We start from the raw sequence: 23701 nt of genomic DNA, 5'->3' as shown, positions 1-23701 counted from the left end.
AAATCACCCCTCACAATGGTTGACACTCCAAATTTCAAAATTCAGCTGTGACCACAACCAACATTTACATGAAAAACATACAGAGTTTAGATTCTCATTTACACTGAGAATTCTTTACAATAATGTGGTAAAGGACATTTTTAGCTACTTAATATCCCTTTACAAACCAAGAGTGGTGTAAAGAGGCCTCATGGTAAACGAGACTCAAGCCAATGACTGCAAAACCACAATTTGGCGAATATGCCTGAAGTTTCTGAGCCAAGAAATGGTGCGAAATAAAACTGATGTTTGTTTTCCCCACAGCAATTAGATTAAAAAAATATGTACAAGTTTCATACAGCAGCAAACAGTTTTCCTCACTTCTCCTTCCCCTGAGTTGCTAGAAAGGGATGTAGCTACAGCTGAGAAGAATACTGACAGCCCTTCTAACTCCTTAGTCTGAATGTTTTTTTTTTTCCCTGTAAAGCTCCTGTTCCTGAAACCCAAGGGATTAAAACAGAATTTTATCTTTTATTAAAAAAAAGAAGAGGTGTTAGTTCAGCTTTCCAGTAAGAGTCATTGGTAACCTTCCTTCCCCACAAAGAAGTGAGTCATTTTTCAGACAACTCCAGAGAAGTGCATGAACAGAGTAAGATGCCACGTTCCTGTACGCTTGGCCAAAGACAGACTTTGATGGTCCATGAGGCTCCTTGCAGTCCCATGATGTTTGTCCCTTATAGGAAAAGTAAATTCCTAGGCATTAAAAGAGTGGGGAAAGCTGGAAAATTAAGCTCCAAAGCCCCAGTGCCAAAAGCTAAACATGGAAAACCAGAAATATAGTGTCTCCCTGTTTTTTAAAAGAGAAATCTCAGTGCTCTCACTACTGACCCACAATTGCTCCAGTATACGACTGTCCATCTGACCTTTCAGGAGGCCCTAATCAAGGCCAGGTATTATTTATAACCTAGTTTGTTTTCAGGACTTCACTGAAGATTTAAATAGAGCCACATCCTTGCATGGGCCCTGTGCGCTGGACAGGATTTGGCAGCATGAGCACAGTGTGTAGCATCAGCTGCTGAACTTCTGGAAGAAAGTCCTGGGTGAGGACACAAGGCATTGCTGTAACCCAGCTCACGATGCTGAGACTGGAGCAGATGTTTATCAGTGGTTGCCACAGAGAAACGGGAACTCACAGCTAGAGGCTGTAGCTGCTAGAGTCCTAAGTAGCTCTCTCTGTGGGCAGAGTTTGAAAGAAGAGAGGCCGAAGTAGCCCATGCAAGCTGCTGTAATCCACTTTAATATTATCAATAACAGACTCCAGACCTCTCTCACTCACTTCAGTGCAGTTCCTTGAATCTTGCTAAAAGCAATCTTCCCGGTAATCAGCCCAGCCATAGAATTACCTAAGAATTTAATTCTTTATGCAGAAAAAGGTTCCCCACTTTGCTGAGCAACTGGAAGCCAAAAAAAAAAAAAAACACCACCACCACCAACCAAAAAAACTTGTTATGCTTTCCTTTCCAGGAGCTGAGAGGCTGGGGGAAGGGGAAGAAGGAGATCAGTTTGACTTTGAACACATCAGGTGTGCTACGGAGCCCGTCACAGCCGTGCAAGGCAGAATGGAAAACAGTGCCCTGCACTTCTGAAAATTGGCTGTGCCTGTTTTGCTGGGGGACTACAACCAGAGGTGACAGGACTCAGTTATGAAAGGGGAATTTAGGTCAACAATCAAAGCGGCAGTCAGGGGGCCCAAGAACAGGGAGCTAAAGGTTGGGGCTGTTTTTTTCTTTAGCATGCTTTAATCGTTTAGTATCAAAGCACAGAGGAACGCTTGAAAGAGCAAATATTCTACAGGAACCTATAGAAAGCTTTTATCTGTCCAGAGGAAAATAATTAAAACCGACAGATTTGGGTTAAGTATCCCCATGTTCCATGCAATTGGATAAGTCAGCGAAGATCCACTGGAGCAGTTCTTGAGTTCTGCACTGGATATTTCATGGTATGACGTTGAACCCAATATAGTTTTACAAAAAAAAAAATCTCTCCTTTCCTTTGCCATGCTTACCCCAGCCCCCACTTCCTTCCACAATAGTTAAATAATTCAAAGTCCAGAGTACTTAAGGCAACATCTGTCTATACCATTTCCAACACAGCTAAGAGGCCTCCTGAGGTCGCCCCCTGAGACGAGGTGTGGCTCAAGCAAACTGCCCGAGACTTGCTCAGGTGGCAACACACTACTTCAGAGAGCAAAAAGGGGTTGTTTGCTACTGCTGTCAATCTAGCTGAATTCACACCAGATATTATCTTTTACAAGCTATGCAATAGGATTCAGATCTGAGATAGAAGGACAGAGTTCTTCTTATTTTGACATGAAAGACAAGATCTGCATCATGTAGAAATACAGAGCCTAATACAGCTATGCCTATTTAACGTTGAGAATTTGGCCCAAGGCTCTTTGCAATATCAAAATCTTTATATCATCGCCATTTAGTATTAAATTAAGCATATATTCTGTACTGTTTCTCAAATTTCCAGTCACTCATATGCTCAATGAGATACCTTAAAGCCTGAAAACAGGGAGGTGAGAACAGCTAAAACAGCAAAACATGAATTTGTAGTGGCTGGTTATTTTTGAACATTACATAAATCCTCCCCTTCTGATAACAAAACCCTGTAGGCTGCAACAGAGCAGCCACTGGCATGGACAATCATATTAGTGACACTTCACTGAGCCTATTGTGCGAATATACCCGCTAACAGTATATATGAGCTTACTGCAAATAGATCTGGTAGGCTGGGGTTAGTGAGAAATTATTAGCTTGTGAGGATTTTGAGGTGTATGTGAACACACAACACTGCATAACCCGATGGCACAGAGGAGCGAGCTTCAGTCCTTGCAGTATTATAACAGGGTCATCCTTGGACTGGGTATTGCTTTTACAAGGGCTCCATTGTATACAGTATCAGCGTAAACACGTATTAGCGGGAAGGTTGACTTCTTATCTAGATCTCCCTAAGCATTTCACAATAAAGCTGCAGAACCAGTGGAGACTGGTACTTGGTTAACAAACTGTGGCTGTTTATGATCTAATAACTAGGTTTAGGCGGGCGTTTAGATGGATAGCGAAAAGCACATCCTTCACAAGGGTCAAACTTCAGTCCCTGCTATAAAGTGTGGGACCACAGGAATATTCCATAGAACAAGGGTAAGGATATTCTAATATCTACAAAACAATTTATTTGTCTGCCTTGTTCTCAGAAACAACCAAATATTTTTGGTTGAAGCTTGGAAAACCAGTATGTGTCCAGGTTATTAGACATGATCATAACACATACAGACATAGGGACAGTATTAAGATAGTACAGGCAGGCTTCGTTTTGATACTACTTAATTTTAAGTCATGGACTCTGCAGCCATCAGCATGTTCCTTCAGGGAATCACTGGTGTATGTCATAAATATGGGAGGCTTTGCATCAGGCTTGATTCAGACAAGAATTCAGGTTGGTGGCTGCCAGATTGAGACACTCTAGTGTGGCCCACTGATAATAAAGCGGAGTTTAGTGTTTATGAAAACCCAGATATCCTTCAAATATAGGGAATGGAAAGCCATCAATAAGTTTGTTGGTTTGGCCTAAAGAGACTTGAACACACAGCTTCCAAGTTTATCTGTGCTCACTGATCAGCAGAACCAGGTTACAAATTAACCATCCTATTGTAGCTGAGGCAGCATATTCACCTTTAGAGAAACCCAGCATTAACATCATTCTTACTTTAAAAGCAGATATTACAAAACACATGGATACATATCAATAGGCATGCATGAAAATCACCCATCTTTCACAGATGCATGCACAAGTAACACACACAAAACTGGAAGCACACACAAACCTGCAAAAAAGGACATAAATACAATGGCACACCAGAAGAAGGGTCACTCTACACACACAGATGAATGCACCCAGCAACGTGCTTGGTGGAACATACATTACCTCTGCTTCCACGTCTCCTCCTCCTCCCTGCACTATTAACCAAATACTGATTAGCTGTCAAAACTCTACAGAGGAATTTACTCTTGTGCACACTGACACGGAGTAGCTTTCCTTCCTTTTGTAAGAGTTAATGCTTGAGACCAAACACAGAGAGCATCTTCTACGGAAGGAACAGACACGTAAGTACCATAACTTCCGGGCAATCTAAATGATAAAGTGGTATTTCTGGGCTTATTTTAGAAAGCAGCAGAGAGAATTGATCATAAACTGGGTCAAGATAGGTCAACATATCTCAGAGCAGATCAGATGGCCAGAGAATCCCAGGAGGAAACGTTCTCCTGGAAGGATTATTAGGGGCACATCTGTGCCATCAGATGACCGTGCACAATACCCATCAGCTCACTGGGAGTTCAATATGGCATTTCCTTTCAAAATGTGCTTTGTGCCTGACAAGCACTGCAAGTCAATCAGCTGCAAGCAGCAGTCAAGCCCGTAGCCATGCTGGAAAAATGCCCAACATGCTGCCCTATGGAACCCCCTTGATGGCCAGAAACGTGGAGCAGCAAGAAGTGGAGGTCTACACATGAGATTGCTTGTGGTGCTGATCAAAATACACAGCAAGGATTGAAGGGGGGGACAACAACACAGCTTGTTTTGCTTTTTAGAATTCCCTTGTCTCTGACCTTTACAGCAGCTTTAGGGCAGCACTGGAACCAGCTGAGCAGTTACTACTCCCAGTTGCAGAGAGGAGAGCTTTTACACCATTGCACAATGCATGTGTGTTTGTGGGGGGGAAGGTTAGGGCTAGAGAACAAAGAAGGAAATCTAGTGGCACCTAAATCAAACATTATGATCAATGAAGGAGTGGGAAGGGGACCTGGGGAGCGGGAACAACCTTACAACCTTTCCAGGATCAGACAGATGGCCAACATCCACATTGTTACAAAAACAAAACAAAACCAAAAAATTCCATGAATGCAAACTAGGGCACCCTGCGAGGACACTGTAAAAATCACATCATGATAGCTTAGACTTGTCTTTGTAATTGAGAAGCATTTCCACATGAAACAGTTCTAGTTATTTAATTGGATTTTGAGAACATTCTTGGTCAGATACTTTGCGAGTGCAAAACTGAGTAGTTCCAGTGCATTTACACTGATTTATACCACGCAAGGTCTTTGCCTCTGTAGGAATTAAATATCTTATTGTAAAAATATCTTAGATCTTATCCAGACTCAAATATCTTATTGCGTCTGGCCTTCCCATATGACTGCATCTTTCCTGTGCTAATAGAAACAACCGAGGAATTTCCCAACCTTAAAAGAAACATCTCCAATGCAATACACGGAACAGCATGCAATAACAGCAGGCAGAATGGAGCTGATTGTGCCTGTTTTCTGCTGTCGCTTTTGAAAGGGATCCGGGCCTTCTCTAATCATGACTATTTTCATGCCTCAAATTCCCTGCTCCATACTTGCATACAAGTTCCAAACCCATACACAAACCACAGAGATATTTCTGCTTTCTAGGAAACATCCTGCTGAAAAAACCTGCCTCTCTAACATGATATAATTATTATAGTATGCATTCCAGATAGGTTAGTATGTGGTGACTACAGCCTAAGTATATAATTTTAGATCTCTACTTTTCTGCTCAGTTTGAATCCAATTCCATTTGTTTCAGTATGATTTTCCTCCTGGAAATACCTGAGCCTGTATTTTTCTGCTCTACAAATATCAGTGATCACTTGATCTGCGAGCACAAATAAATAGACATCTAAAAGAAAATTCTTACACGGATACTCACAATGTCTTACAAGTGTACAGAAACAAATTCACACCTATTAAACTGAAGGCTGTAGCTGAAAAGTCAGCCTTTAGTTCTTAAAGGACAAGATGGGACAGCGATGGGCAAACCTCCAAAAGGTCATAATTCTACTTCGCTTTCCATAAGAGTTGCCAAAGTCAAATGCTTCTCAGAAGTAATTGACCTTCTCAAGTCTGCAGACCTGGGAGAAAAATGTAAAAGAAACAAGCTACCTTGGAAGATTTTTGGCAATTCTTGTGTTTAGCTGAGCAGCAGGAAATATCGTATGTCCAACCTTTCTTATGTTATTTCAGCCCTTCCACTTCTGGTTAAATTTGGAACCAAAGAAATGAAGACTAATAAAATAGCATGTACATGTACTACTTTCTCTGTGCATAGGCCTATATATATACATGTGCACATGGGTTTGAGGGAGTAGACTGGGGCATTTTGAGCACTTGACTTAAATTTGAATTTTGAGGAACGGTCTCCAGCTGGGGATGGCTCAAACAAAAAAAAAAATCCTGTCTCGGAACACTAATTACCTTCAATGGATCTTTGGTCTACATTTTCTGTTTGCAACTCAGCGAAAGTCACAGGAATAGGGCATTTCAGCATACAGCCTACATACCCTTCTCAACCTCTGTTCTGCCCTAAGACTGTGAGACAGACCACCCAGCAAGGAGACGACCAGCAAAAGTCACCCCAAGCTTGTTCTCTGCTTTCTCATTCACTTCTTTGTTTTTAATGGATGTCTGCTGTGTTAGCTTCACAGTCCTGACACTGTCAATGCTCCAGCTTCCAGGGGGAAACATTGATTTTGCTCCCTGAAGTTTGTATTCTGGAGGTAAATTCTTGGCTTCATTGAAGTCAACAGTAAAACTCTTACTACCTTCAATGAGAAAACATTTCAGTCTTGTTTTTCAGCTTGTCTTCAGACTAGCACACTGGACTGTTTTGAAGGGGAAAAGTCAAGTCATTGCTCAGCACACCATTCTGGTTAACAGTGACAAAATCTAAACAAGATTAACAATATATGAAACTGAGCCTGACAATTCAACTATAGTGATGTCCAGGAGACCCTACAAAGAGCTGGAAATATTATGGAGATTAGAAATATCCTACCAGTGTCAAGGAGAATCCATAGAAATATTGGAAAATTAAAGGATTTGAAATTAGCATCTAGTGCTACCTGTGCTTTACTGTTCTTCAATTATTTTTGCAGTAATAGCTGAAAACCCAGGATAATCTGACATTAGAAGCACTCAGACACAACACGGGTGAGGACTGAATTAACTCCTCTTTAAAGAACCTGTAATTTGGAAAAACACTGAATTTTAATTTGAAAGTTATGGTGACAGTCCACCATTCTACTCAGAAAGGTTTTTCAATGATTGGCTACTCTCAGGGCTAAAATACTGCATTTTCTTTCTGTTCTGAAGTTGCTAGTCTCCATGTGCATCCATTAGATTTACTCATATCATCTATTATTAGATTTACAACCTCGAATTATCAGATTAATATTCCTCAAACATATACTTAAAGATCATGATGATCAAGTCACCTCTTAATCTTCTTAACTCAAATACTTTAAGACTTGTTACAAATCATATAATTATTGTCATTGTTATTTTTTTTTCTCTAAATCCTCTTTCATACAACATCCTTCTTAAACTGTGGACACCAGAACTGGACAAAGTACTTCAGCAGCAGCTACTCCAGTGTCAATACAAGGATAACACCACCTCCCCAGTCCTGCTCAATGCTTCCTTGTTTACATAGCCAACGATGACTCTAAACCTTTGGCCACTAGCATCACATTGGCAGCTCACGTCTACGTGCTTCAACTATTCCAACAGGCGGTCACTCCAACGCATTTAGCTTCCAGGTGAGAGACCCCTCCCCCACCAGCCATCCTTTATGTATGACCTGCCGCCCGTCTTTCTACATGTATGACTTCACATTTGGCTTTAGTCTAATGCATACTGTTTGCATGTTCTCAATTTTTGAAAACACCCAAATGAGAGTCCTGTTTTGGTCATTGTTTACCACTCCCTGAACTCTGCAACATCTGCAAATTTTGTCAGCACCGATCTTATGTTTTCTCGCAGGTTGTTGACAGAAAATATTAACTAGTAAAGAGCCAAGATTGCATTGTGCTGAATAGGAGGGAATGTGGCCAGAGTAACACTGTTCAGGCAATAGCTCTGTTTTTCAGTAGGGGAAAATAAATACCTGTGGTAGTCATGAATACGAGCTTACACAAGTCAAGAGAAAAAAGATGGGACAAATAGATAAGTGGGAGATTGGCAAGATATACCTCTGTCTTTTTCTCTTTTTGGCATTCCACAACTTCAGTCTTCTCTTTATAGCAGCACAGTGCTGGAGGGACCTAGCACAACCCTGGCCAACGGGACTTCTCGGCTGAGCATTTCTTCTTTTTGGTACAAGGGAGTGGCATTTACCATTTACAGCATCATACATGATCAAAGCGCTGCACTGGTGATATTACCTCATCCTTACAAACAGCATCTCTCTGAGGCATGCTGAGAACCATTATCCCACCGTCACAGGTGGAAAGGACAGAGCTGAAGGCACCTCAGAGCAATTGCAAGGTAGCGACTAAAACCCCAGAGCAACCTGTCCACCTCCAGCCACTATGTCCCAAAACAAGCAGCTTGAATTAGCAGAAGAGGGAGCCTGCTTCTCTCTCACACAGCAGTTTCATCACTGCTGAAACAAACACCCTTTCTTTCTCCCAAAGCATCTAATTTATCGCTGAAGGAAATCTCTGTTCTCTTCCCAAAACCACCAGCCAAATAGAAACCTCTGCCCTTTGCAAATGCCTCTGTTTTCTTCTCTGCCAACTAGTCTCTGTCTCTCCTTTCCTGACAGGACATCTTGTTGCAATGCCCTTCTATAATAATTTTCACATAAAAACATGTGCCTCGTCAAGCTTGCCCTGTCACCAGTGTTTGACAAGTGTCAGAGAAACCCCATAAAAGCCAGGCTATGAGTTCGTCAGTGCAAAGGACGCCATGTGTTGAACACATTGACAGTTCTCAATAAATAACGTTCCTGCTGAACAGCTGGTTGGATTTCTTGGGTTTGGAAGAATGTTGGCCACATTGCCTACTTACGTGCATCCTCCTCAATGATGCACAGAAAATTCTGTGCATGGGGAGAGGAAATACATCACTTCCAGAACATACCAAGGTTGTTTGTTTGGGTTTTTTTTTTTGTTTTTGTTTTTTAAGTTGTATCTGAACACAAGTTTAGATCCTGACTCAATGATTATGGCCAATTTCAGACATACAGATGTGCAATAAAGTGTTGGTTTCTTGATATATGTGCAAGAGATGTTCGTCCTGAGGGAGGGAAGGTGAAGATGGGTGATGGTAGGAAGAGCTATCCTAATCTCGTTTCCTTCTTCCCTCTCTCTCATGAAATACATAGATCCCATTTCATTTAGTGCCTTCTTAAGTATCAGAGTGCAGAAGCTGTTCACCAAAACAGTTTGGCCTTCACAGTGTGAGACAAAAAACACGTGGTTGGGGCAGAAAGGCCCTTGCTTCTCTGCCTCTGCCATCAGTGCCTGAGGCAGAACGAAGAGTTTGGTCCAGTGCTCAGCTTCCTACCAGTGTCTTCCTCCATGAGTGCAAGTGCTCCCAGCCCACCTTTGCTGCCAAATCCCAACCCTGCAGAAACCTTCGGAGAAGAAACACAGATCCCTCCAACAGTATCATTTTGCCTCTGTGAGATGCAGCTACTGTTGCTTCCCTCTCTGGCCTGTTCCATGGAGCCTGCAGGTGTTTCGATATGGCCATTTCCCAGTAAAACTGGTGGTATGCTGATGTTCAAAATAAAATAAAATAAACCCCTAGTATTACAGTGTATAGCTGAAGACCACCCCTGTTTGAGCATTGCCTTTGGTGAGACACAGAATGTAAACAGTCTGTTTGATTAAACCATCTCTAGCAAGAGGACTTTGGGGAATTCCAGTCTTTCCCAGCGCAAAGAGCAGAAGATACTCTGCTCTTCATTAATTCAGAGCTCTTCAAAGGGCAAGAATGAATCGTTCAACTTTGCTCCTAGGAGAAACTGTTGACAGTTATCCTAGAATTCTTGGAGAAAGTTCACCAGTATAAATCAGGTCCATTTCCACCACCACCCCGCCCCCCTTCTTTATTTAATCTGTTCACAGGCAAAGGGATTGTGCAACAACTGATAAACTTTGTCCATGCTGCAATACAGAATGCTCATTTCTGACTGTCTTCCCCCTCATTGGGGTGGGAGGTGAAGAGACCGCACTGGAATAGTCTTACAGGTAAGTATTAATTACATACCAGAAAATATTTGTACAATAAGAGAAACCGCTCTTTCAACAAAAAGCAACAGATAAGACTATTTTAAACCATCACATTTTAAGGTGTGGAGATTCTGCCAGCACTGGAGACCTTTTGTAATACATCTAAAACTTCAAAGGTCTTGGAACTAAAAGTGGGACCACAACTTTCACATCTATTATATCTGTAAAAAAAATCCCTTATTCCCATTTTCCAAAGACACTCCTTATGGAAGAGGGGGAGCCTGGAAGGGTGACATGAGCACTGCATTGATACCACACAATGTGGAACACAAGTGAGGAACCACAGCCCTGACCAGTGCTGCCTCCCTCATTCTCAGAGCTCTTCTTTATCTGATGATTTTCCCATGCATTTTGAGTAGCCAAAAAGGCTTTTTAGAGGATCCGAGTGTCTCCTGGAAGGAAAAAACACATAATTGCCTCATCTCCTATCTGAGACCACCAAGGTGCAGTACTAAAGGCACAACCCAGGAACAGTCACAAGAAAATGGACTTGGGTTCCCCCTGTGCTGTAAGGGATTTGGGGGACCTCTGGAGCAAGTTAAAGCATTTTGTGTTTTCCAGCTGACAGCACCTTTACCATGCCCATCTGTCCCTTGTTCCAGAGCTCATGGGGACTACACAGTCCCATGTTATCTACTTCCTTGGGTCCTGCTCACTCCTACCTCCTTAAGCTGGTGATTCTGTGAGAATGATGTGCAGCACCAGATGCACCAGCCTCATGCTCAGACTATAGTAGGACAATTATCCTTTGGGCTATTTTAGTCTTTTTACAGCATTTGCACAACTCAAGAGCAACAGTTTTGCCAGGAGCCAGAATCTAGATTACAGTGTTTAAAAAAAAAAAAAACCACACAAACAAAAAAACCCCAAAAAAAGCAAAACAAATCAAAACAAAAAAAACCAAGACAAAATCAGTGGATTTATCCAGAAGAAATTCTAGAAGTTCATTGAAGCTGGCCTCCCTGCTCAGGGTTCCCAAATACTGTCCACGCTGATTTTAAAGCAAATGGAGACTATAATTTTACTCCCTTCTTTTATCATATTTTCCCTGACGAAGGGCAAAGAACAGAAAGACGCGTAGTTAGACGGACAGGCAAACATCTCATCGAAGAAACTCCTACAAGCAGATGCAGAGTAGGAAACATCCAGCAACCCTGCTGGCTCCAACCCACAGCCTGGACCTGAGTGCATGGTTGATTTTCATTAACTAACTCTTCTTCCTGTGAACTTCCTCTGAGGGTGTTTGTTTATAAACAGAGGAGGGGATATTATTGCTGGAGACAGGACAGTATGGGAGGGGGTGAAGGAGTTTAGGGCCACAAGACTGGAGAGCAGAGTTCAGAAGTGTTTGTTGCCAGAAACACAAAGGGCTCACTGTAAAAACGGTATATGGCCTAATTTCACAGTCTAGAGGGATTATGATAGGTATATGCAGAAAATGCTCCCAAAAGTAAAAACAACCTCACATTGTACAAATGTTTCCCACTGCATCACCATAACCATTACACACCCAAATTAAACCATTGACAGTGGTGACGGTGGTTGGAGGTTGTTCTCTATGACATCCACTTCTCAGCTTGTTCATTTTCCCCATTGCATGCACTCTGTCTCTGCCTCAAATTCTACACGTTCATCGGTCTGGAGCAGCCCCTCTGATTTCCTCTCCAAAGGAGTTACTCTAGGTTTACATTGGTGTGTTCAACAGCAGAATCTGGCTTGTACTGCTCACCCTTCCCTCTGCCAAGTACATGTTTCAAAATCGTGTGCGTAATGCATTTAGTTAACATTTGCTTTTTCTCCCAGTACTCCTTTTCTCCCCGAACATCTCCATTCATGAGCTACAGCACAGGAGGCTTCCAATTCTTGTCTAGTTTACACTGAAAATAATACCCATTAAATTATCACTGGTGAAAGGTGTTGTTTTGACCTCAGAGAGGCTGCTCTGTTTATCCACAAGACAGATGCAATGTAAGACAGTAGTAATGCAAGCTCCAGATTTCAGCCTTAGCACCCCAGCCTGTACAAGCACAGATTCTGCTGAATTCAGAACAAAATTGTGTGGATTGTACAATGTACAGCCTCCCTGATGATGCCCCCGACAGAAACACTGGTTGTTTAGCCATGAGAGCATGCACTCGATGATGACCCCCTCCCCAAAACAGTCTGGGGCACTCACATGCTGTGTGCAAAGCACTGTCTGCAACCACTCACCTGGTGCATATTTAACTATGGGATAAATGAGTTATTTTTGCCCTTAATTAATAACCTGAGATATCCAGAGACAGATTTTTCAGCATTTCCTAGGAACATGCTTGGCAGTTACAACTTACATATTTTACAGGCTGTTTCAGCAAATCAATATATCAATCAATGTGCAGATGTATCAAAAATATCAAAGTACTCCAATTTAAATAAGAGCACTCTGAACTAAGGGGCTTTGGTGATATTTGCTTTTCTCTACCATTATGGGCTTCATACGCCGTTCCATTTGAGAAATACAATAATTCATGCTGATTCAAACATCACCAGCATGTCTAGGTCAGAGATATTAATTCCAGACCATCTGATTTTCTGCCATGTCCAAAGAGCTCATGTCACAAATGCCAGCTGCCTTCTTCACCCGTTGCCCATGTTACCAGTGCTTTCAACAGTGTGACACCAGGTGAAAGACTTCATAACCACCATCAGCTCAGTACAATTACGCAGCAAAGAACCATCCACAGCTACAAGGAGACGTCCTACAGGAATTAGGGTGTGTTGACTTCACATGGAGAACAACCCAGGCTGAGGAATAACTATCATCACCCCTAAAAAAGAGTTTAACAAAAGGCCAAGCCTGCTGGGATCTGTGACCAACACACTGCCAATCTTGGACAAATCAGAGCATCCCTCCATTCCTCAGTTTCCCTGATTTTAAGGGCAATTTTCTCTCACGCCTGAGAAACTTATCACCACCATCAGCGGGATGTCTTGAGGCAGTTATCAGGACTGCAAAACCGCAACCTTACTGCAACGATAAAGGAAAATAACCATACTGAGATACATTAGAACAGGAGAAAAAAAACCCGACATTTAAAACTAAGTAACACTGGTAACAGTGAAGGCCTTTCCTTTCCATTTCTTTGTCTTAAATAAAACAAACAAAATAATGGTGATAAGATCTCTTTCCTCAATCCAATGGATGATCTTTGTGAATATGCTTCCAACACTAACAACAGAGAATAGGCAAGGAAGAAAACAAAGGAGGAAAGGAGCCTGCAGCTGATGCTCGGTGTCGGGAACAGGACTGCTCTTCTCCCAATTCCATGACGACAGAAGACTCCTGGGAATCAGATGAGGGAGGGGAAGATGGGTCAGAGGAGAGAAATCCATATGGGAAAGTGATTTAAAGCAAATAAAGAGACAATAAATTAGATAAGGAAAAGGAGGAAAAACACAGCAGAGGGGAGGAAGAAGAGATAAAAGAGCCCTAAGTATCACTCAAAAGGAGGACGCAAGGAAAGCCTACCAGACCCCAGGAGTTAATCAGCAAAGAACAGAGCAGTTTTCTTCTCTAACACAGCAATGCTTTTGCTTTCATGAGCTGGTATCATATCTCTCACATGCTGCTTCACCAGGCCAATTCCAGATGCTTCTCAGTTTCACTTCACCCTCACTCCCTTTTTGTGAGAACAACGGCTCGCTCCTTGTTTGTGTACAGCTAGGATGGATATTAAACAGAACAATATCAATAATTCCCAGAAAATATGCATGAGCATATGCCTGACTAAGCACACAGACAGACAGCCTGCTTACCCTATGTTCCCACAGCACTTCCAACACGAGCTGGCTGAAGCCACCAACCTGGTGGCCACCCTTGGTCTGCAAGGAGGGGACACCACCCTCCTGTGGCAAAAGAAGATGAGAGCTACAGAGAGCGCAGGTTTACCCACGGCACATGCTTGCTAGGGAGGAGGAAACCAGCAACTGTGCGGAGCAGGAAGAAGGGAAAGACAGGGAAATCAAGGACACCAGAGAACAGAGAAAGAACTGAGACTATGATGGTGATAAGAGAGGGTGGAGAGATTGGATGGGAAAGTTACACACTTACATCACCCAGCAAAACAGAAAACCGGACAGCGTGTTTTGAATAAGTGTTCTTTTTACCACTGGGGGAAAAAAAAAAAAAAAGAGAGAAAGGTTGAAAGAAACAGAGGCCAAAGTGGGATTTAGAGTACAGCAAAAACAACTAAAACAAACATGCCCCCTTCCCCTGGCCAATTTCTCTCACATTAGGGCTTCACAATTTTTCTTCTCCTGTATCCAGAGCAAGAAAGGACAGCAAAATAAAGGATGTTAAAGCAAGGACCATGGAAGGGTCCAGTCTGTAGAGGAGGGGTGCAGGAGACTCTGAAACCAGAGCCTAAGCCAGAGTCAGTCAGGGTCAATGGTATTTTTTCATGATCTTGAACAGGTTTAGGATCGAATCCATGCTGCCTGCATAAATCTAACATCATGAAGCCAGCCCCATTCTCATGAAGGGATAGTCTGACTCGTATTTATATTTGTTCGGTTTTAACTATGATACATGCTGCACTCTCACTTAGTGCTGGCAACCTTATGGATGTTGAACGGTCCTCAACTAAGCAAATTGTTCTGATCCTTATGAACAAGGATAGCAGAAAGCAAAATTCTGGGATAAGATATTCACTCTTGTTCTCTTTTTTAACTTGCCTTTTTAAGTTCTGCCCTGCTCATGTTCAGAGTAAGAGTACTTTGACTTCATGGATGGCTTTGGGCAGAGTAAACTTTATAATAGGCACTAACATAAAATCAAAGCAGTTTACAAGATCTGCCATTTGTGTCAGAATATATGGGGAAATAAACAAGCTGCTCTTCCTTGATCATTGGAGTTTAAATGCTCTATTGATCTAGGAAAAAAATCAAAGGTGCTTTGGAAATTGTGTGTGTATATGTGCATGCATGCTCACACCAGAGAAAATGAAGAGAAATGTAGGGACAAGCAGAAATTAGCAGAAGAACATTCACGTATTTCTTCTCTGCAGAAAGCTGAAATAAAACTAAGAAATATATCCAGATGTCAGCTACCCCAAGGTAGGGAAATGCCCATAGAGCAATGTAAGTATAAGGTCAGAAGAAAGGTACACCTTCATTTTTAGAAGTCTCGTTTTGGGGAAAATAAACAAACAAAAAGGACAGCACAGTCAATTGTTCTGTGCCCAGAACAATGCATGAAGCAAATGCCCAGAACCTAGGAAACAGAGAAGTCCAATATATTTTGCATGTCTGAAATAGAAAGAGCAATATATACCGATCATGTAAAGGAAGTATTAGATGAAAAATTTAGTAGTATTGAGAGAGGAGGTTAAATGAAGAAAAAGATATTAGACTAACTAATATAGTGGAGAGAAAAATGTAGAGGGTTTTGATCAAACGAGATTTTTCTGATGCATTTTCAGAATAATCTGGAATACAAGATTTGAAGAAGTAAAACTGTAATAAAGTGAACGCGTTCATTCTTAGTATGACTCGATGTAGGAACTGCCACACAGACTAAGACTGGAGAAGGGTGGGAAATATTTGATAAAATATTTTTCTCAGGAAAAAGGGAAATTAATCAAAACAGACTATCTGTGAGAAAGGATCAGTTTTGGCAAATATTCTAACTTAAAATTTCAATAGAAGTTTCATAACTGTCAAAACACCTGATTCTTTTTTAACTTTCTGAAAATAAGAAAGCTGATATCTTTTGCCAGCAAATGTTTTTCTTTCTCATACTTGACACTTTACTAAACCAATGCTTTGGATTTTAGGTACTTAAGATGTTGTCAATCTGTCCTTCTCTTTTCCTGTCTTACATTATAGCAGTGACTCTTGGTCTTAGCTAAAGATCTTTGGTTTATAGCAGAGCATTGGGAAATTTTCTGTGGCCTGTGCTATATCAGAACCTACAAAGTGGATATTCTATGAATGTTTGGACTAATTATCTGCTGTTATATCCCTGACACTGCAGGGGACTGAATTTGGCAACCCAGGTGGTCCCTTCTCTGCTTCTGTTCCTATAATTTCTATCAGAGAAAAGAAAAGAGGAGCTGAAAAAACAACGGCTAAAATTGGAAGCAAAACTATTATACAGAAACATTTCAGCTGACCCCAGTCATGGAAGGGTTTATTTTTGTTTTTTCAATATGCCTTTTTCAAAAAAAGCCACTATATTTTGGCTCTTTTTTCTGTCTCAGGCCAGCATGAGCAATGAAAATCCAAGGTGAAAGCGCTCAGTTAATCCTGTGGTCTTGAGAGCACCTAAAACCTATTGGTCCTGCAGTATTTTTGTGTAAAAGCTGCTCAGGCAGGCGTCATGGCTGCACCTCTCTTGCAACAGACCTGAGGAGCTTGCCATTTATGGCCTGACAGAGCCAGATCCAGGCTCCAAAGATGGCATTTCTACACCAAAAATCCATGCTCCACCCAGCTGCTATGCCCCTGCTGTGTTTTACTGGGGTCGGGCCCCAGTGACCAGGGAGGTGCCCGCTGGCAGTTCAGTTCTTTGCTGTTCAATGCACCCGGCCAAGGACCTCTCCTGCCCTTGGCAAAGGCTAACGAACATACGAAGCTTGTGGAGCAGCATCAGCAAATTCCTGGACCCACTTTGAAAGTGGAGACCTGTCCCATTCTTCATGAGAAAGGTGAGTGGCACCTACCTTTGTGGGAGGGTCTGGGTTAGGATTCCTGGGGAGCCAGCATCGCCCCTCCCAGCTGCTGCAGCGCTCAGTGAGACCTCTGGGATTTGGGATTTAAGTGCATCCCTCACTATGCCACGTGTGGCTGAGGCTGATGTTGGGCACCTCCACCTCCACTCAGCCTTGGGATCCCCTTGGCCATCTGCAGCGCTCCCCTGGTGCCACGTGGGGAGGTGATGTGGGGACCCGGAGAGCAGCTTCAACCTGATGTGATAACTTTCAGGCATCTGAATCACCAACTGAGTCTCTCTTTCCACAATACCTTAGCGTGCGAAGGCTCTCCAAGGGCTTCTTCTCTCCCTCACCATCAAGGCCCGCCCGCCGCAGCCCTGCTCTGCGCTTCTCCAGCGTCTTCACAAATCCCTGAGGAAAGCCCTGCTCCCGCTCTCTCTCCAAACACCATACCCTCAGCTTGCTTTCTGCCTCGCACGAGTTTTTCTAACTGAAACAGGCTGGCTTGAAATAAATCAGGCTGAAATGAAGCTTGGAGAGGTGAGCTCAGCCTGGGACACATCTCCATGCCTACAGGAGACAGCCATACATCATTTAGGAATCTAAATTTACCACCCTTCACACACATAGAGTCAAATTTCCCTCTTTTATTACCATTTTATTAATTAGAGCAGCCTACATGTGCTTTAAGAAAAAAAAGAAAAAAACAACAACTTTCTTCTAACTTTGCTGTTCTGACTCTAGTGTGCGGCTGGTCAAAAGAACAAGACCAGTTAAAATTGGAAGTCTTATGGAAAGAAAAATTCTTTTTCTTTTCCAGTTTCTGACTCTTGTCCCAGCTTCTGCAGGCTGAAGGAAATGTGCTGTTCAAATGCAAATACTTAGTAAATGACAAGCCATGCTGTATTTTTTCAGTGGCCTATTAGTCAAGCCTTATCCAGATCCATAGTCGCAAAGTGGCTAATCATTTGAACCCATCTACAGGGAAGCCAAAACCACACAGCTACCTGTAGCCAACAGCAACGGTGTACTGAAGGCTTGTGACCCTGCAGGAGCATCTGGGCAGGCGTTCAAGCTCCTGTCACTTTGGTCCAGCCATTACTCCACTCCACCCATCATGCCCATCACCCTGGGACCTGGCACATGCCAGTGCTAATTAAACGACAGAACTACAAGCTTTATGTTTGACTTATTCTATAGTCCTTAATTCTTGTACTTCATTACAGATCAAAATAAGAAAATTCATGCAATTAAAAGACAACAGGCTATTGAAGATGAGAAAATGCTTCATTATCTCTCTACCTATTCTTTTAATGCCAGTGAAACTCAGAGTAAACTCTCTACTGAAAACGTTCTCAAGTTCCCAAAACACCCACTAGAAGGATCAGCTCCAGGGATAGGACCCAGCTCACCGATTCTACCTAAAGTGTACTTAAATCAATATCAGACTCCAAACCTTCAGAAGGGAACCAAATTAACCCCCAAAAGTAAACATATACTCTTAAACCCTGTGGAGGGAACAGACCTATGCAGTGTCAATTACATCTCTTTATAATTGCCCAATTATTGGACCCCAACACAGATGTTTCTCAGTCTCTTACACACAAGAACTGTGGCTTTAAGTGAGCTCCACTGTGCTGATTTTGGCATTTCTTTCCCTTTGGGTTCTGCTGCAGTTTTATGTTCATCAAGGACTGAAGTTGGGAAAACATAGGCGCTCCCTTACATATGAAGCTTTATTAAGTTGGGATCATGCTCTCTGTTGGCAGGCAGAGGAACAGAGAGACAGAGGAGAATGAAATGAGGAAGGGAAAAAAAAGCAAAACAAAACACAAATAACTTTCACTCTTCAGAGCAGGCATGCCTTCTTACTCCAGCTCCCACTGCTGATCATTCATCCCGCTCCTCTCAGCTCCCAGCCAGTAAAGAGTCAACATCTCATTCCTATGAAAACATGAGCTATCCCGCTCCTAAGCCATACACCAGAAAACACACTGACAGGGACTCAGGAGGATCCTGTTTCTTAGGATGGAGTTGCATTTCCACAGTAGAACTGAAATATCTTTGATTGCAACAGAAGCAAGGTCAACGGTGCTTTGAAGCGTCTTATTTTGCATGGCATGGGTATTACCTAACTTGACTACAGTCTGGACCTTAACTCCTTCCTTCACAACTAGAGGTGCATTCAAAGACTCTACAGGGGAAAGTGCACAAACTCGCATGATTAATACCATGTGCACATGTGTGTGTTTGTAAGAGGGATGTACTGTGCTGTGTGGTAGGTATGCACATCCAAGGAGTGTTTGTCCAAGAACTATGCGGCCCAGGGAGGGAGGCAAGTACGCACGAGCTGAGAGCTGCCTCCACCGGAGAGCCGCACCGCGGGAGCCGCACAAACGAAGCACAGCCCAGCTCCAAAAACGCCTCTGAGCTTTTTGCGTAACACAGATCAATGGGTCAGACTTCCAGTTTCCCAACAGCTTTTCCTGACAAATGCCAGAACAGATATCAGTGAAGTCAAACAGGGCAGCAATAACATCACTGCCAACCAGCGTGAAAATTGGCAGAGCCTGGCACCAAGGACTGCCTATCATCAGAGACAGGGCATGGCCCGGCACAATGACGAACCCACTTAACAGCGCTGTAAAATTAGCCATTTATGAAAACAAATTGAATACTGCAGCAGAGGGTGACGTAAGGAGAGTTGGCTCCAGACAGAAACAGAAACTCCTGTAGCCTGGATTAGCAGAAGAGCTCCGTTATATCAGGGCTCAGGCGTAGAAGCTGATAACAACTCGGGTCCTACATGAAATTTTTAACAGACGCAACAGGCTTCCCCTATAGGCACATATGTGGCTCCTATACGACTTGCGGTGACTACTTATATGCCAGCAAGGACAGATGGAAGGGGAGCAGTCAACACAGACAGAGGGTGGGGGGAAGAAAGTACATGAAGATACAAGGAGGACTCCAAAAAAGAGGTGTCTTCCAGTCAATCCTGCCCTGTCCCTCACATCTGTACAATCACGGTTTCCCACTTTGCAACTGGGTTGGAAGTTGGGGAGAAACTCACTTCTGGCACTGTCAGCAAATTTGACCCAGTCCCAGCACCCCTGCAAAGACCCAGAGGGGCTCTTGAGTTCAGTGGGGTCCTACACAGGCAACTTCAATGGCAGAACAGGGCTCCTGAGTCTGTCACATCCCAAAACAGTGAAAATGAGAAAGCCAAGAGTTTTGGCAGCCAGAACCCTTGATTTCCTCATTGAGAGAAGCGTAATCTCTCCCTAAGCTTGCTGCGGGTCTGGGAGGCTGTGGTGTGCAGAGGGTACTCCAAGTGAGTTCCCCTTGGACCTCTTCCAGGTGTTTACACACAGAGCCAAACCTGGCTCCTCTTCAAGAGTGTGTGCGAGGGGAGGGGAGGAAGAGCTTAAAAATAAAATAAAAATCACAAAGTCCTCCCGAGCTGAGTTGCAAGCTCTACGGTGCGAAACTGGGGCATTTCTTTCCATTTTTCACAGTGGAATGTTATTTCCATGCATAAAATGGGTCAAGTGTTTTATACAGGCAACAACCCAAGCTCCCCCATCCAATTAAAGTATTTTACTACAAATGATCTTTGTGTGTGTTTGTCTAGGTTCCCCACTGTATGAATTAGAGATACTTGCACCAAAGACTGACATGGGGTCTTAGGTGTTGGATTAAGCACATTAAAAAATACACTGAATGTGTTTTGCCACTGATGAGATCCATGTAAACCCAAATTCTGCCTTTCCTAACTTGAAAGAGAAGCACTTTGAGCCCTGGGGTTTAAGTTAAGCTTGGGAACCAGGAGAGTGGAGTATGAGAAAGCCAGGAGAAATAAAGCAAATAATTATTTTACCGGTGAAATTACACATCTGCCTATCCTACTAAAGGCAAAAGGGACCAGCCCATGCCCAGCACCTCCTGCCCACCCTGGCAGCAACAGACACCCCGTGTCCCCCTCCTCACAAGTGAGGGGAGCAGCTGGGATTGGGGAAACTTAAGGAAATGCACTGCTGAGTTCATCTTAGTTTTTGTTTTCCTTAGGACAAAGCAACTTTCTTGAGAGACGACGGTCACACAGGTCAGGGATGGGGCAGCGGAGATGGAGAAAATCGCAGAAGGGAGGGTGGCAAGGCAGAGGCGAGCTGGGCTGGCGAGGAGCAGCCGTGGTACCACCAGCACAAGCATCCGCTGCCTTCTGGTAGGAAGTGACTCCAGTTAAAGGGAAAGGGGAAATCCTCCCTGTCTCTTTAAGGCATCCTAGGACATGGAAACTTTGTACTTTCAGGGAATCTCCTTGCCAAAAGAACTGTAAAACATGTCTTCCTTCCCCCCCCCCCCCCCCCCCCCGCCCCATACCCGTTTCTCTTTCTGACTTGTTTTCTTTTTTTTTTAAGGGCATTTCCATTTTCTATGACTTCCTTCAGAGCGAAGATGGATGTGGCGACATTTATAAGGGTTTGTAACCCTCCGAAAAGTATCCGATTTCACGACAACTTTGCTGCACTTTATCACTAAAGTAGGGAGAGAGCGGGAGGTGGCAGGAGGGAGGGGGAGAGGGCACGAACGTGGGGGAAAAGGACCCAAATTCATGATGGGCTCATAAAATTTAAATAAGAAAAGTGCAATATTCCTCATTATTGTTCAGCTCAGACAGCTTAGACTGGTAGCTGCTTTGAGTACTAAATGATTTTATAGGGCTATTTGACCTTACAATCATTTGTGTTACACTTGCCATTTCTAAGGGGAGACAAAAATACTCAACGCATCCTCTAGCTGCAGTGTTAGTCCCAGCCCTAGCTGAGTGTCGAGGGGTTGGGAACTTTATAAACTCATTTGATTCATTTGAGGTTTCACAATAGCCAAAAGTTCCTTTATAGTTTTTTGGAAACCACATGCTAATATTACATGCAAAAAGGTAACAGCAAAGTACACTAAAGAGCTAATAAAACTAAGGAAATCGTATAGGGACCTTAGATATGCATTTCTTTGCAGCCACACACCAGACACATACATTTCTTTCCATACATGCATACAAGCTACTTTCAAATGCTCTATTTACCATTTTCCAACCTGAAAATTCGGTAAAAACCCACCATAAGACCTCCCTCTCCTATCTGCATCTTAATCCGTACACACAGAAATAAAGAAACTACCCAGGATACTGCCATTTCCCTATTCAAAAGTTTACATAACTTTTTCTGCGAGCATATACTTTCAGACAGTTTGCTGAGCTCTGGTATTTCACGAAATATATATGTAATAAACGCACCCAAGCATGTTTACACATGCACTCACATCCATATGTACGTTGCAAAGCACACACGCACATTTAAATGTACACACACATATACTATACACACGCACGCCTACAGCTGGCTGTTCTGCCGGCTCCCGAAATGTAAAAGGGATGCTGCAGCCACAGGCACGACAAACTACCTACCTGCAATGACAGCCGGAGATCTCTGTCCTCCTTCAGCTTTCAGCCACACTTGCAAAGTGAAGGAATCTCGGGGCAGCTCAATATCTGCCTTCAGCCGCAGCTGATCACCTTGTCCACTGAAATAGAGCGCCCTGCTCGGGGTAAGGGACTCCTCTTCGTCCTTTACCTCCCGCTGTTGCCTCCTGCGGGGGACATGCCCAGGCTCCAGCCCAGCAGTGGAGCGCCTTCCTCGGGCTAACCTGGTGGCACAGGTGCCCGGGGCAGTGTAGAGGAGCTGGCGGCTGTGCCTGGTGTCCCTTCTTGCCCTGCGGGAGCGCTCGTCCATCCCACATTCGGGTCCACTGGCTAGGGCTGTACAGAGAAGCGCAAGAGGCAGCAGCAAACTCCAGAGCTGCATTTCCAATCTTCCCCCCCCTTCTCCCCTGCAAATCCTCCCGATCTGCCAGCTTTGGGCTCCTCCTTGCCTTGACTTTCTTCTCTTGTTCACCCTTCTTGGTATTTGCTCTTTTTATAACCCTTCTCAGTTGCTTTTTCTTTTCTTTTTTTCTTTTTCTTTCTTTCTTTTTCCTGCTTATAGGGTTTTTTTTGCCTTAAAACAAATAGAAATAAAATAAATCAAAACTCCTTCTTGGTTGAAATGTATTTCTCTGTTCTTCCTCCTCTATCTGTCTTCTTCTCCTCTATTCCTCCACAGCTGGAATTCCTCTCTCTCTTCTTTTCTCTGCTGGATTTTCTTCCCTTTATTTTTTTTCTTCTTAAAAAAACCACACACACACTCGCACACACACACAAAACAAAACAAAAAAACAAAACCACCCCCCCAGCTTTCTCCAAGACTCAGACCCACTGATTTCCCTCCCCCCCAAAAGATGCTCTAATCTATTTATTTTTTTGGCCTCCTTTATAACATAAACCACAACCCCCTCCTTCCCCCCAACCTCCCCCCCTCGCTTCTTCTCCACAAAATGAAAGAAAAGAGAAAAAGCCCCTCAGAAGATGAGTAAACAAGAATATGCTAATCTACTCTAGGGTGCTCCACCTTCCCAATTGAATGATTCCCATTAAAACTGCAGGGATCATGACTAATCAATCAGCTTGAAGGAGCAGATAGCTCCAGAGGTTCAAACACTTTTGCTGTTTTCTTTTTCCCCCCTTTTTTCCTCTCTTCCTCTTTCACCCTATCACTTTCCCCCCTCTTATTTATTTTTTAAAGAAGACAATCAAGATGAATGGATCAATGTGACAAAAATCCTGCACCCCCCTTTTTGCAATCTCCCCAGCTTTCTTTCTCAGTCCAGTCCAAAACACACATTCCTATTTTTTTTTCTTGGCAAAAGAGAAAGCTATTTCTCCTCTCAGACTCCCCGTTGCACTTTGCTGGTAAACCTTATGCTCCTC

At 43.2% G+C, this 23701-nt stretch overlaps 1 protein-coding gene across 2 annotated transcripts in view; it reads right to left on the bottom strand.

Annotated features, from left to right (window-relative positions):
- Nucleotides 1-22700, bottom strand: part of PAPPA (pappalysin 1) — a 183562-nt gene extending 160862 nt beyond the window's left edge. For both annotated transcript variants that reach the window (XM_009475824.2, XM_087753259.1), the window contains exon 1: nucleotides 22304-22700. In XM_009475824.2, coding sequence (XP_009474099.1) covers nucleotides 22304-22700 — 397 coding nt within the window. The remainder of the gene's footprint in view (nucleotides 1-22303) is intronic.
- Nucleotides 22701-23701: the final 1001 nt, after the last annotated feature.

This window comes from Nipponia nippon, unplaced genomic scaffold (assembly GCF_047370975.1).
Source record: "Nipponia nippon isolate SJK-2023a ecotype South Korea unplaced genomic scaffold, ASM4737097v1 scaffold_16, whole genome shotgun sequence".
NCBI classification, from domain to species: Eukaryota; Metazoa; Chordata; class Aves; order Pelecaniformes; family Threskiornithidae; genus Nipponia; species Nipponia nippon.
The sequence above is the reverse complement of the archived record's forward strand: the minus strand, read 5'-3'. Positions and strand labels throughout refer to the sequence as shown.